At 38.8% G+C, this 14065-nt stretch overlaps 1 protein-coding gene across 2 annotated transcripts in view; it reads right to left on the reverse strand.

Moving 5' to 3' along the window:
- Window positions 1-14065, reverse strand: part of dcp1b (decapping mRNA 1B) — a 73325-nt gene that overhangs the window by 11016 nt on the left and 48244 nt on the right. For both annotated transcript variants that reach the window (XR_007957514.1, XM_052030290.1), the window contains exons 5-6: window positions 9172-9289; window positions 4742-4882 (exon numbers count right to left, since the gene is read on the reverse strand). Coding sequence is in view for 1 of the 2 variants with exons in the window: in XM_052030290.1 (XP_051886250.1) it covers window positions 4742-4882; window positions 9172-9289 (259 nt within the window). In the remaining variant the exon portion in view is untranslated. The remainder of the gene's footprint in view (window positions 1-4741; window positions 4883-9171; window positions 9290-14065) is intronic.

Below are 14065 nucleotides of genomic sequence, written 5' to 3' on the forward strand. Positions count from 1 at the left end.
CTAGTTGAGGTTGTTGTACAAAGGGATTATAGTGTGCTGGTTCATGAGAAAAACAAAGGAAATTTGAATGTACAACAAATAATTGGGAAGGCAACTAATACATTGCTCTTTATTGCAAGGAGATGAGTAAAAAATGTAAGGAAGTTTCTACAATTGCACAGGGTTTTGGCAAGTCATCATTTGGATCTGTGTGCGCAATTTTGGTTCCTTTATCTAAAAGGAGGATATGGATGCTTTGAAATCAGTGCAGTGCAGTGCCGTTAGATTTGATTCTGGGGGGTGAGGTGTAGCAACAGGAGGAGAAATCAGGTAAAGCTGGCTGACATATTGAAATTTAGAAGAATGAGATAAAAGATTCTGAGAGAGACTGCCAAGGTAGATATTTCCATATGACATAGAAGGAGGCTATTTCGACCCAACAAGTCCATGCAGCTTGACATTCCCCACTAATTTTTCCCGAAACTGATTCTCCCCACATTCTTTCTCCCAACTACATACTAAGGGCAATTTACAGTAACCGATTACCCTACCAACTCACAAGTCTTTGAGATGTGGGAGAACCCAGAGGAAACACATATTGTCACAGGCAGATTACACAAACTCCACACAGATAGGACCAGATGTCAGGATTGAATCCAAGTCACTGGAACTGTGAGGCAACAGCTCTACCAGCAGTGCCACTGTGCTGCAATATATAAAGAGCTTCTTCCTTTGACTGGCTAGTCTAGAGCTAGAGAACGAGGAGTCTGCATTAGAAAATTTCTACATATTTAAATGGTGCAAATCTTTGGAATTCTCCACCACAGAGGATTGTAGATAAACCAGTTTTGCATATATTCTTGACTAACGTCAATAGATTTTTGAGCACCAGGGGAATTAGATGGTGTTAGATGGGTAAGGAAAGTGAATGATGTACATTAATGGCCATGATCTTACTGAATGGCAGACCAGGCTTCAGGGTGTTTGGCCTAATCTATGCTTCCATTTTTGATTATTTTAGTTCGTATGCAAACATCTGGCCGCAAATCTGATTTGAAAATAGACGTACTGCCTTCATTAATAACAAATGATGAAGATCAATTTAGGAGAGGCAAGACTGCACCCAAGTCAAGTAAGACAAAAGAGACTTGCGAGGAACACTGAGCAGTTTGAAAATTGCATAATCTAAACAGCTGAGGGCAGCAGTGAGGAAACCAGCATCCTGAGGAGATGGATAACAAGCAAAATGGTACTCAATAGGTAGATACTGTATGAATAAAGTCTTGAAAGACAGACTTTCTTAACTTAAAAGGAGATAGAGATTAGGAACAGGGTCATGTGCAATACATTTTACCTGAACTATTGGAAATTATTGGAAGGTGTTCTGAGAGATAGGACAAATAAGTATTTGGACAGCCAAAGGTTGATTAAGGATAGTCAGCATGGCTTTGTGCATGGTAGATCGTGTTTAGCAAATCTTGTGGAGTTTTTTTGAGGAGGTCACTAAGAAAGTAGATGAAGGTAAGGCTGTGGATGTTGTCTACATGGACTTTAGTAAGGCCTTTGACAAGGTCCCACCTGGGAGATTAGTTCAGAAGGTTCAGTCAATGGGTATCCATGGAAAGGTTGTAAGCTGGATTCGAAATTGGCTGAGTGGGAGATGACAGAGAGTGGTTGTGGATGGTTGTTTCTCAGATTGGAGGCCTGTGACTAGTGGTGTGCCTCAGGGATCTGTGTTGGGGCCATTGTTGTTTGTTGTATATATCAATGATCTAGAAGATAATGTGGTAAATTGGATTAGTAAGTTTGCGGATGACACTAACATTGGAGGTGTAGTGGACAGTGAGGAAGGCTTTCAAAGCTTGCAGAGGGATCTGGACCAAATCGGAAAATGGTCCAGAAAATGGCAGATGGAATTTAATGCAGACCATTGTGAGGTGTTGCATTTTGGAAGGACAAATCAAGGGAGGACATACACAGTAAATGGTAGGGCACTGAGGAGTGCAGAGGAACAAAGGGATCTGGGAGTGCAGATACATAATTCCCTGAAAGTAGAGTCACAGATAGACAGGGTTGTAAAAAAAGGTTTTTGGCATCCTGGTATTTATAAATCAAAGTATTGAGTATAGGAGTTGGAATGTTTTGGTGAGGTTGTATAAGTCATTGGTGAGACTAAATTTAGAATATTGTGTGCAGTTCTGGTCGCTGAACTACAGGAAGGATGTCAGTAAGATTGAAAGAGTGCAGAGGAGATTTACAAGAATGTTGCCGGGTCTTCAGGAATTGAGTTACAGGGAAAGACTGAGCATGTTAGGACTTTATTCCTTGGAGCGGAGAAGAATGAGGGGAGATATGATAGAGGTTTACAAAATGATGAGGGGCATAGACAGAGTTAGTGCAAGTAGGCTCTTTCCACCTAGATTAAGAGAGATAAGTACGAGAGGACATGGATTTAGGGTGAAAGGGGAAAGGTTTAGGGGGAACATTAGAGGGAACTTCTTCACTCAAAGAGTGGTGGGAGTGTGGAATGGGCTGCCATCTGATGTGGTAAATGCGGGTTCGCTCTTAACTCTTAAGAGTAAGTTGGATAGATACATGGACGAGAGAGGTCTGGAGGGGTATGGGCTGGGGGCAGGTAAATGGGACTAACAGAATAATGTTTCGGCACAGACTAGAAGGGCTGAATGGCCTGTTTTCTGTGCTGTAGTTTTCTATGGTTTTCTATGGTAATGTTTAGAAGTATTGGAAATAAGATACTGAAATTGAATGCTAATACAGCAGCAATATCAGGAAAATAGCTAAATCCTAATTTTGGAAAGGAACACAGCATTCTACTTGTTTAACATTAAATATTTTATATTTACAAACTTAACTCCTGTTCAAATGGATCTTTCTATAGTCAGAATTCCTACTATCAGTGTACATTACATAATATCTTGGAACTTAATGGTCAAAAATATTCACTGTTGGTCATAGCCTCCTTGATACATTGAATCAAGAATTAAGAGAATTCAGAAAAGACAAAGTGTAAAAGATGACGATGTATTCTTATACAAGATGGATACTCAGGTGGTTTAATAAAGCTGATCTCTTGGGAAGAGACAACTAAAATTGGACTACTGAAATCAAAGGTCACTAATGCAATTAAAACTCCAAGCCATCACTATGGGTCTACTATCAGCCTGTAAATGAAATTTGCTTTATCAAGAGGTTTAGAAGAAACTTATTAACAAAATCAGTGAACTTTTTAATGGATATCTTCAGTTAACCAAATAGAAACTGTGGACACCACTTAGGGTTTGGAGTTGGGATGCTAAATACAATCCATTCATGTTTCTTGACTCAAAAGAGAATAGGAATATGCCAAAAAATGCAAAACTATGTTAAAAGGATAATTAGAGGAATAAAGAAAGGCCTGGAGGGAAAAGGTACAACTACAGAGGAAGGCAAGGCACAACAATGAAAAAGATTTTCAGTATTACCATAGTAACAGAACAATCAGACAAGTGGTAAGAAACATTAAAGGTGCAAACAAGCACAAAACTAAATTTGAGCACAAATAATACCTATTGTGAATATTCTTCCAGATCTTCTTTAGTGACCATGTTAGTGCCATCTCTCCGCAAACAGAGACAATGAAGACAAAATTAATGAGTTTGATATAAATGAAAATCAGGAGAGTTAAAAGGGGCTCAAAACAAAATAATCCCAGGGATAAATGTCACTTTTCCCTGATTGTTGAAAAAGATGAGGGAGAAGGAAGAGATAACTATTATGAGGAAAGTTATGGCTGGTCATTCAGTAGGTAACTACAGATTGTAAACAGAGTAATGTTATTCCCATATTCAGAAAAGGTGGCACAATAATGAGAGAAAATCACACTTACTTCAATTCTGTGTAAGCTAATGGAATTCTGTGTAAGTTAACGGAATTGATGATCCAGAATACATTTTTGAGTACAACCATGCAAACAGCATTTAACATGGAGTTAGAAGGGAGTGCAACATGATCAACCTTAACCACTTCTCAACACACAGGATAAACTTCCAGAGAGTGGAAACAAAAACCTAGTCCCTTTAAAAAAAAGTTTCTTATATATTCAGTATTTATCTATCCCTTTTTAATATAGTGTGGGAATTTGGAAGACAGTACAGACTGAAAAGTAGCTGGGGAAAGCTCCTGCACAGATAACTTGAAATAATGTGGTGTGCACATTGGAGGTATATAAATGAGGAAAGGGTTTTAACAAGGAGACTGTTGAGTAAGTGGTATCTGAGGCTTGCCCATGTAAAGCCCTGATAACTTTTGACAGAAGATAAAGACGAAGTTCTACTATCAACTTCTGTCAAAACAGGGAGATGCATTTTAAAATACAGCTTTTGTGTGTATCAGATAATCAACTACTAAAAAAAAATCTTTTCCTCCATCTCCAGGCTGTGAATTCCTAATCGAATGAATAGGACTCCAATCCTACATCATGCCTGGATGCTATAGAATTGGCGAGGCACTCAGCATTGCTCAGCCCAGTGATTATAAAGTTGGATGGCATCTTACAGATAATCTCAATGAAATAAAAATGATGAAAAAAAACCAAACAAGCTGGGATAAGGTACATAGTTACTGAAAGAGATTCAATGAGAGATTTCCTGCAAGCAACCTTAAGAGACATATACAAAATTCATGTCAGTAAAAAATAACATTTTCTAACTTACAAATTTTAAGAGCAGTGCTAAGTGTCACTGGTGAACTTTAAATCAAATACCTTGTCTTGTTGCTGTAATTGTTGATAATGAGTTTCTGTTCCAACATCAGTTAATTTAATAGGAATTGGTTTGATCAGGTTTGAATTGTCATGAACAAGACTGGAACTAGTTATCTGTTTTGGCTCAGTGGATTGTTTGACCTGAAACAAAAATTAAAGATACATAACTTAAATGATCATTATCAGCTATTTTAATTTAGATCATCAAATGAAAATTTGGTGACATGTGTCCTATACTAGGGAGCATAGACTTGATGTAAGTGGCAGAAGTATTATAGGGGAGATGAGGATTTATTTTTTCACCCACAGTGTGGTAGGTCTCTGAAACTCACTGCCTAAAAATATGGTAAAGGCAGAAACCTATTCACACTCGAACAGTGCTTGGAAATCTACTTGAAGAGCAGTGACCTGCAGAAGTACAGACTTAGTACAGCAATATGGAAATACAGTGGCATGCAAAAGTTTGGGCACCCCTGGTCAAAATTTCTGTTACTGTGAATAGCTAAGCGAGTATAAGATGACCTGATTTCCAAAAGGCATAAAGTTAAAGATGACACATTTCTTTAATATTTTAAGCAAGATTACTTTTTTATTTCCATCTTTTACAGTTTCAAAATAACAAAAAAGGAAAAGGGCCTGAAGCAAAAGTTTGGGCACCCTGCATGGTCAGTACTTAGTAACACCCCCTTTGGCAAGTATCACAGCTTGTAAACACTTTCTGTAGATAGCTAAGAGTCTTTCAATTCTTGTTTGGGGGATTTTCATCCATTGTTCCTTGCAAAAGGCTTCTAGTTCTGTGAGATTCTTGGGCCGTCTTGCATGCACTGCTCTTTTGAGGTCCATCCACAGATTTTCGATGATTATGAGGTCGTGGGACTGTGAGGGCCATGGCAAAACCTTCAGCTTGTGCCTCTTGAGGTAGTCCATTGTGGATTTTGAGGTGTGTTTAGGATCGTTATCCTATTGTAGAAGCCATGCTCTTTTCATCTTCAGCTTTTTTTTTACAGATGGTGTGATGTTTGCTTCCAGAATTTGCTGGTATTTAACTGAATTCATTCTTCCCTCTACCAGTGAAATGTTCCCTGTGCTTTGGTACGTGCAGAGGCTTTGGCACGGGGAACATTTCACTGGTAGAGGGAAGAATGAATTCAATTAAATACCAGCAAATTATGGAAGCAAACATCACACAAGCCCAAAGCATGATCGATCCACCCCTGTGCTTAAGAGTTGGAGAGGTGTTCTTTTCATGAAATTCTGCACCCTTTTTTCTCCAAACTTTCCTGGGTCCTCACCACAAAATTCAGCGTCAGAAGTTTGCAAAGGAACATCTAAACAAGCCTGATGCATTTTGGAAACAAGTCCTGTGGACTGATGAAGTTAAAATAGAACTTCTTGGCCGCAATGAGCAAAGGTACTTTTGGAGGCAAACATGAGGCAAATAGCCCCCTTCCATACCATAAATTTTTTATGATTCTATGATATAAAAATAAAGGAGAGGAATTAGGAAAGAGACATAAAGACAATCATGACAGAAATTAAAATATCAAATATAAAATAAATTAATTTATAGGGATAAGTAACAATTTGAACTATGTAAAAACTGATGAAATTTTGCAGATTACATAGCACTGATGGGGTGCAGAGGGTTTGGTGCATCATAATGCAGGAGTAAAACAGACATGAAGGTAAGAAACTGAGTTACAGCACCTAAGAAATCAGGAAATACAGATGAATAAAGATAAGATACAAGATTTCTTTATTTGTCACATGTACATCAAAACACACAGTGAAATGCATCTTTCGCGTAGAATGTTCAGGGGGCAGCCCGCAAGTGTCACCACTCTTGCAGCGCCAACACAGCATGCCCACAACTCCTTAACCCATACGTCTTTAGAATGTGGGAGGAAGCCGGAGCACCCAGAGGAAACCCACACAGTCACAGGGAGAATGTACTAACTCCTTACAGACAGCAGCTGGAATTGAACCTGGGTTGCTGGCACTGTAATAGCATTCACAAGTTCCTGCCATAAAATATTCAAGCAAAATACTAGAGTTCATTTCTGGAATAATAAATAAAAGCACCATTTCATATGCAGCTCTTATCAGAATACTGATACAATTCTGGCCTCCCAAACTACAAAAGGGATATTAAAAGCGAAGGAGAAAGTGGACAAATATTAACAGAAATGTTTCCATAATTGGGAGAACATAACTACAAGAAAGATTAAATGAGCCAAAGATTGCTTCAATGAGAAACAGAAAACCAATGGTGTATTCATTTCTGTTGCAAGAGTATAAGAGTACAAAAGAAAGAAAATCTTCCTTTAATTTTGGTTTCATATATACATTTTTTAAAAAATTTTATTTACAGCATGGTAACAGGCCCTTCCGGCCCAACGAGTCCGCGCCACCCATTTTAAACCCAAATTAACCTACGCGTACGTCTTTGCAATGTGGGAGGAAACCGGAGCACCCGGAAGAAACCCACGCAGACATGGCAGAACGTACAAACTCCTCACAGACAGTGACGGGAATCGAACCCCGATCGCTGGCACTGTAATAGCGTCGCGCTAACCGCTATGCTACCATGCCGCCTAAGTGTATGCTAAGCCTTCCTATAACTTCATGCTTTAACCAGTCCATATTACAACAATCTACACTCAATTACTGAGCATTCATAGACATCAAGGGTAGAATATTCCAAAGGTTCACAGCCCTCTGAGTAATTTGTCCCCATTCCTGAATAACCCACCCCTTATCCTGAGGCAAGCATTCAAAGGCTCCCTTAGAAGGTCCTTGGTTCAGTGTCAGAGGAGATCAAAGATAATTGGAGACCATGCCCTATGGCAGACTTGGCACACAAAAACGTGGACATACATACCCTCTTACAGCTGCCCCTACCCACCACAATCTGACTTCCAGTGCTGCCTCACGCGAGCAGATCGCAGATTCCTAGTGCTCTGTGAGTGGGGTGTGGATACTTGCATGCAATTTTCTGCCCTATGATTGCAGATTTAATGTGCTGGAGCATCTCTGTGAGTTTTTAAAGGGAGCATGACATACAGAGGACCAGTGAGTTGAAAGGCAATGAGAGAGACAGGGGATCTGTGAGTTTAAAGATAATACAGAGGTCTGTGTGTTTAAAAACAGGGTGGAAGAGGGTCCATCGGTTTGGTTTACTGCATATGCAGAATGATGCTGGCAGCCAAATCAGATGCTCCAACTCTTGCAGGATTTATAAACTTAATTGTATCCAGCACATATCTGTTCAGTTTACACTTTTTGTGTGCTTCTACTGTCTTAATATTTCCCATTACAAAGTTATACAACAAAATTTGGTGGAACTTCATCATATGTCAATATTATTCGCACAATTTTTGCACCCATAATCTTTGCAAAGGGATTGATTATCTGTGGTGAAAATGAGGCAAAAGTTGGGCAGAGGAGGGGTTAAGAGTGCAGTGAGGGGAAATAATTTACAAAGCTGGATTCAGAGGAAGAGAGAACTTGGAGATGTTGGGATTCAGATTAGAGATCAATACCTCAATGCACTGTGTAATGAATTGATCAGTATGAACGGTATGCAAGACAAGTTTTTCCACTGTACCTCGGTACAAGTGACAATAATAAACCAATTCCAATTTAGCTGAATACAAACAATGGTAGAGACTATGGAGTAAGAGGGAAGAATACATAATTTGTGACATGGATCAATGGAGGCCACTTTAGGCTCACAACCATCCACCTAGAGGAAACTATACTTCATCCAAGACTAAATGCAAGCCATGCACTCTGCCAGGATTATGCAGTTATGATTTCACCAAGGAGCAGGATTACCTGAGCAGGACAAAGAGGTCTGACAGGAAAAGAAAACACTGCTAGAAGGGCTATGCCTGTGATTGGATATGTATGGGATCAGGAAAGTATTAAACTGTTCTGACATCTACATCAGGTATTATATATTAATTCATGAGCTAGCCACTTATGGTTGGAATATGATAAAAGTTGGGCTTCTAGTGATAACATAGAAGTATGCTGGGCATTCTCCCTACAAATTCAGATCTGGGAAGCTTAACTGTTGCGTTCTGGTGCCAGAAATGGAATACTCTATCATTTGTTAAGCATTATTTGGCTATCATTAACTGTCTAAGTCAGTATTATCCAACTTTGCAAACTGAATCTGCTGCAACGTCAGATCATTAAACACCTAAGTTTAATGCATGGCACACATAGGACTGGTCAACCTGGAATATACTGCCACAGCTTATTGGCTATTTTTGTTTTACTCACTGATCAGGAAAGGTATATGCCTGCAGCTTGAAAAACATAATAAACACTTAATTCCAATTCCATTTACAATCCTTTACAAATAGTCTTGTGCATTCCCTCCCTATTTTACTTGGATCTGATTTACTAGCAATCACACTCACCTTATTATACTCGTGTTCAGCTTTGAACAACATCTGTACAATATCAACAGCTTTGTTGTCACCACAGTTTGGTGATTCAGCTCCCTGCTGGGCTTTCAACTGCTCCAGCCGAGTTAAACTGTTAAAGAGAAAAAGGAAACATAAAGCTTGAGGTAACATTTAAACAAGATTGTGCACATTCATTTTCACAAACTGACATCATATTCTTTGATATTAATTCTGATCCAGGTTCCGTCCTGCAAAAATGAGAAAAGGTTTTAATTTTTTCTTAGTTTTTGCACAAGAATGCACCCAAAAGTAAGTTAGCTGATTTCAAGGAATGTGCCTCTTCAGTCAAGGTTCTCAGACGTGCATAACCTGATTAATTCGACTACAGATTTTCCTTGTCTCTTTTTTCAGCAGAATCTCATCTCCACTCAGTCATTAACATTCAAAATACCAAACCACATGGGTGGCCAGACCACTTGCTACTTATCCAAGCTCCTTGATCTACCTATTATAAGTCTAAAAAGTCACCTTAAAACACTGTTTCACAGGGTCCCGCATTTGTATTGTGCAAGGCCTCCCAACAGCAACATTCTATCGTGCAAAAGGACCAAAAGGTCATGTGCAACAAAATAGTCTTTATACTCTTATTAATGGAAGCATACTTACCAGCATATTAATCAGTGAACAATCAATGAGAGGAACCTGGTATTAAAGACAGTTTTTTATTTAGACCTCTTGCTGAGCAAATTGGAGAAATACTTAAACAGAACCCTATTCATTTTGCAAATAATAGAGATTTGACCCAGATTTTCTTAAAATCTGAAGAATGCATTTTTCAAAATTAGCAAACTTTGTTGTTTTTGAAACCAAAGTGCAATAAAACTCTGATAATGCAGCATGATCAGGACTTTGATGGTATTTGATTGGCACATTTTCTGGACTATCAGATGTTAGTTATGTTAATACCCCAACACATTTGAAAGCACTTCTTCTAGATGTTGCACAGTATTATAATACATCTTCTACTGAACCAACTAAACTTAAAGAGAAGAAAGGAACTAAGGCCCCAGTGAGTGGAAAGGGAGTATAGGAACTGGTGCCTTGATGAGTGAACCAGTGGCCACTGAGTGGAAAGGAATGCAGAAACCGGGCCCCAGGAGAGTTGAAAGGAGGCATGGCAAACATCACCTAGTGAGTCAGATGCCAATCTATTGGGATTTCTGAATTGTCATTTAGTAGATTATTGGAGTTTTACTGTACTCTCCAGGCTTCCACAACAAAATGCTCAGGCTATACGGTGGATTTTTTTAAAAATTGAAAACATTTTTTCTCATATCCCTCTCTGGATTCCACATACCATTTTTGCTAAGTCCAGAAAGCTACATTGCCTGGGTTTGGCATATCTGCTCTGAGTTGGGCGGGAATTTACAGAGTGAGGGTGGAGGATCTCGCAAAGATAAATAACATTAGAGAGATTAATACGTAGCTCAGAGGTTGGTGTGGTTGAAATGCACTTTAGTTCGGGGGCACTGAAGTCATTACTGAGAAAAGAAAACTGTTCTGTTGGGATGATCTACACATTCACTGTCCTGGGATCAGTATTCCAGCAAATCCCATTTTTACAAATGTTAGAGGATTTTAAATTAAGAGTAGGGGAAAGGGATCAAAACGTTAAAATGTGATGAATCAAAGAACTGACGAGACTAGAAAGAAGGCTAAGTGATAGACTATGATAGGAAGGAACAAAGAGTACAATTCTAAGAGTACATCAGTAGATGAGGCTAGAGATTAGAAAAATAATAAAAAGGAGAAAATTAAAGCATCTGTAGCCACTCATCATGGTACACGTGACACCAACAACACAAGCAAGAAAAAGGAAAAGGTTCTAACAGCACGAGGAGCTAGGCATCAAATTAAGCAGAATCTCAAAAGGTAATGATCTCGAAATTCTTACCTGAGCCTCATGGAAATTAATGAAGTATTCAAAAACAAAACAACTAGGTGCACAAGCAGAAACAAACAAGCATAATCTGACAGTTTTGGCTGCAGGATGACATAGATTGGGACCTGAATATCTAGAAAAGCTGGAAAAGGTGGAAAAATAGCCCTGTTAATTAAAGATGGTCTTCACTCAATAAAAAAGGGTTGCCCTAAGTTTGGGAAACCAGAATCTAGAGGCAGGTTGGGTGGAGGCAAGAAATAATAAAGACAAGAAGTCACTTGGGGGAGTGGTATACAGGTCCCCTAACAGTAACCACATGACACCATAAAGTATAAAGGAAGAAATAATCAGAGTTTATCAGAAAGGTACAACAATAATTATGATTGATTTTAATTGACATATAGATTTAGATTGGAAAAACCTAGATGAGTAATTCAGTGAGTACTTTTGAAATTGCTTCTTATTCAGAAGTTAATTAGAGAGCAGGCTGTACCTGATTTGGTATTGTGCAATATAATCTAATCATGAATGTGCCACTAAATAGCAGCAATTGTAACTTTTAAAGCTTTAAAACTTACAGTCCCTTTAAGGGTGAAAAGAAAGGGTCCAAGACCTGTATTTTAAAATTAAGTAAGAAGAATTAAGAGGGTAGGATTAGCTAAAATGAACTGGCAAATTAGGTTACGATATTGGTCAGTAGAGCAGGAGAATGCACAAAATAGCTTCATTCTACCAAGAAAAAAAATTCCAAGGAACATACCCACCACCTATGCTTAAGAAAAAGTTAGAGACTGCAGCAATATTAGAGAAAAGGCATATAATTGCACACAGGCAGATAACAGGTCTGACCGAAAATTTGACAGAATTTATAAAACAGCAAAGAATGATAAAAGGTTTAATAAGGTAATAAAAATTAGAGTACAAGATGAAATTATCCAGAAACATAAAAACAGATAGTAACACTTTCTATTGATATTTTAAAAAGTTAATAAAGTGAGCATTGTACCTTTAGAAAGTCAAGCTTGGCAAATTAATATTAGAGAACATAAAGATGGCAGATGAGTTAAACAGGTATTTTGCATCAGCCTTTACTACAGAGGATACAAGTAACATCTCAGTAATAGCTGTAAATTAGGAATTGGAAGGGAATGACTCAGAAAAATTACAATCACCAGTGAAATGGTACTGAGCAAACTGTTGTTACTGCAGGATGACAAGCCTCTGGGTCCGGATGGTCTTCATTCTAATATCTTAAGAGTGGCTAGTAAGATGGTTGATGCACTGTTTTTAATTTTCTAGAATTCTTTAGATGCAGTAATGGTTCCATCAGACTGAAAAATGAAACTCCTTTGTTCAAAATCGGAGAGAAAAAAAGCAGTTAGCTTAGCATCTGTCACAGAGAACATGTTCAAAACTATTATAGCAGCACACTTCAAAAAAAATTCAAGGTAATCAGACAAAGTCAACATGGTTCTGTGAGATTGAAGTCACTTTTGACTGATTTATTGGAGTTCTTTGAAGAAGCAAGATGTGCTGTGTACATAGGGGAACCAGTGGATGCACCATTTTTTATTCCGAAAAGGCATTTTATAGCTGAGAGTAGGCAATAAGTGGGTCATTTTCTGGTTAGCACAATGTAATGTGAAATGTGCCACAGGGATCGATTCTGGAGCCTCAACTTTTTACAATTTATTTAAATGACTTTGATGAATACATCAAATTATCTTTGCTAAGTTCGCTGATGATGCACAGGTAGGTCAGAAAATTGTGTAAAGGATACAAGGACATTACAATGATATATAGATAGGTTGAGTGGACAAAGACCTGGCAAATGGAGTATAATGGGGGGAAATGTGAAACTGTCCTTTTAACTGAAAAAAAATAGAAAAATCATATCTGAATTGTGATAAAATACTGAGGTCAGAGATATAGGGGGATCTTGATGTCCTAGTCCATGATTTATCAGATCAAAGTTTATTAGGAAAACAAGAGCTCAGGAAGTAGGAGGTAACATTTTGTCTGAGATAGAAAGTTGGCTGGCTAATAGGAGACGGGGGAAATTATTTAAACGATAAGGTTAAAAAAAAAGTTGGCAAGATGTGATGAGTGGTTGAATTGGAATTGGTTTTGAAATTGGTTTATTATTGTCACATGTACCGGGGTACAGTGAAAAACTTGTCTTGCATACCGTTCATACAGATCAATTCATTACACAGTGCATTGAGGTAGTACAGGCAAAACAATAACAGAATGCAAAATAAAGTAACAGCTACATAGAAAGTGCAGCGCAGAAGACAATAAGGTGCAAGGTCATAACGAGGTAGATTATGTTGTCGAGAGTCCACCTTGTCGTACTAGGGAACCGTGACCATTCAACAGTCTTATAACAGTGGGATAGAAGCAGTCCTTGAGCCTGCTGGTACGTGCTTTCAGACTTCTGTATCTTCTGCCTGATGGGAGAGGAGAGTAAAGAGATGTCTGGAGTTGGTGGGGTCTTTGATAATGCCAGCTGCTTTACCAAGGCAGTGAGAAGTATAGACAGAGTCCACGGAGGGGAAGCTGGTTTCCGTGATGTGTTGAGCTATGTCCACAATTCTCCGCAGTTTCTTGCGGTCCCAGACAGAGCAGTTGCCATACCAAGCTGCGGTGCATCCATATAGGATGCTTTCTATGGAGCATCAATAAAAATTGGTAAGGGTCAATGGGGACATGCCAAATTTCCTCAGCCTCCTGAGGAAGCAGAGGCGCTGGTGAGTTTTCTTGGCCGTGGTGTCTACATGGTTGGACCAAGACAGAATGTTGGTGATGTTCACTCCGAGGAACTTGAAGCTCTCAACCCTCTTGACCCAGAAGCATGTGCACTCACCCACTCCTGAAGTCAATGACCAGCTCTTTTGCTGACATTGAGGGAAAAGTGGTTGTCATGACACCATGTAACTAAGCTCCCCATCGCCTTCCCACACT

This window comes from Pristis pectinata, chromosome 15 (genome assembly GCF_009764475.1).
Source record: "Pristis pectinata isolate sPriPec2 chromosome 15, sPriPec2.1.pri, whole genome shotgun sequence".
NCBI classification, from domain to species: Eukaryota; Metazoa; Chordata; class Chondrichthyes; order Rhinopristiformes; family Pristidae; genus Pristis; species Pristis pectinata.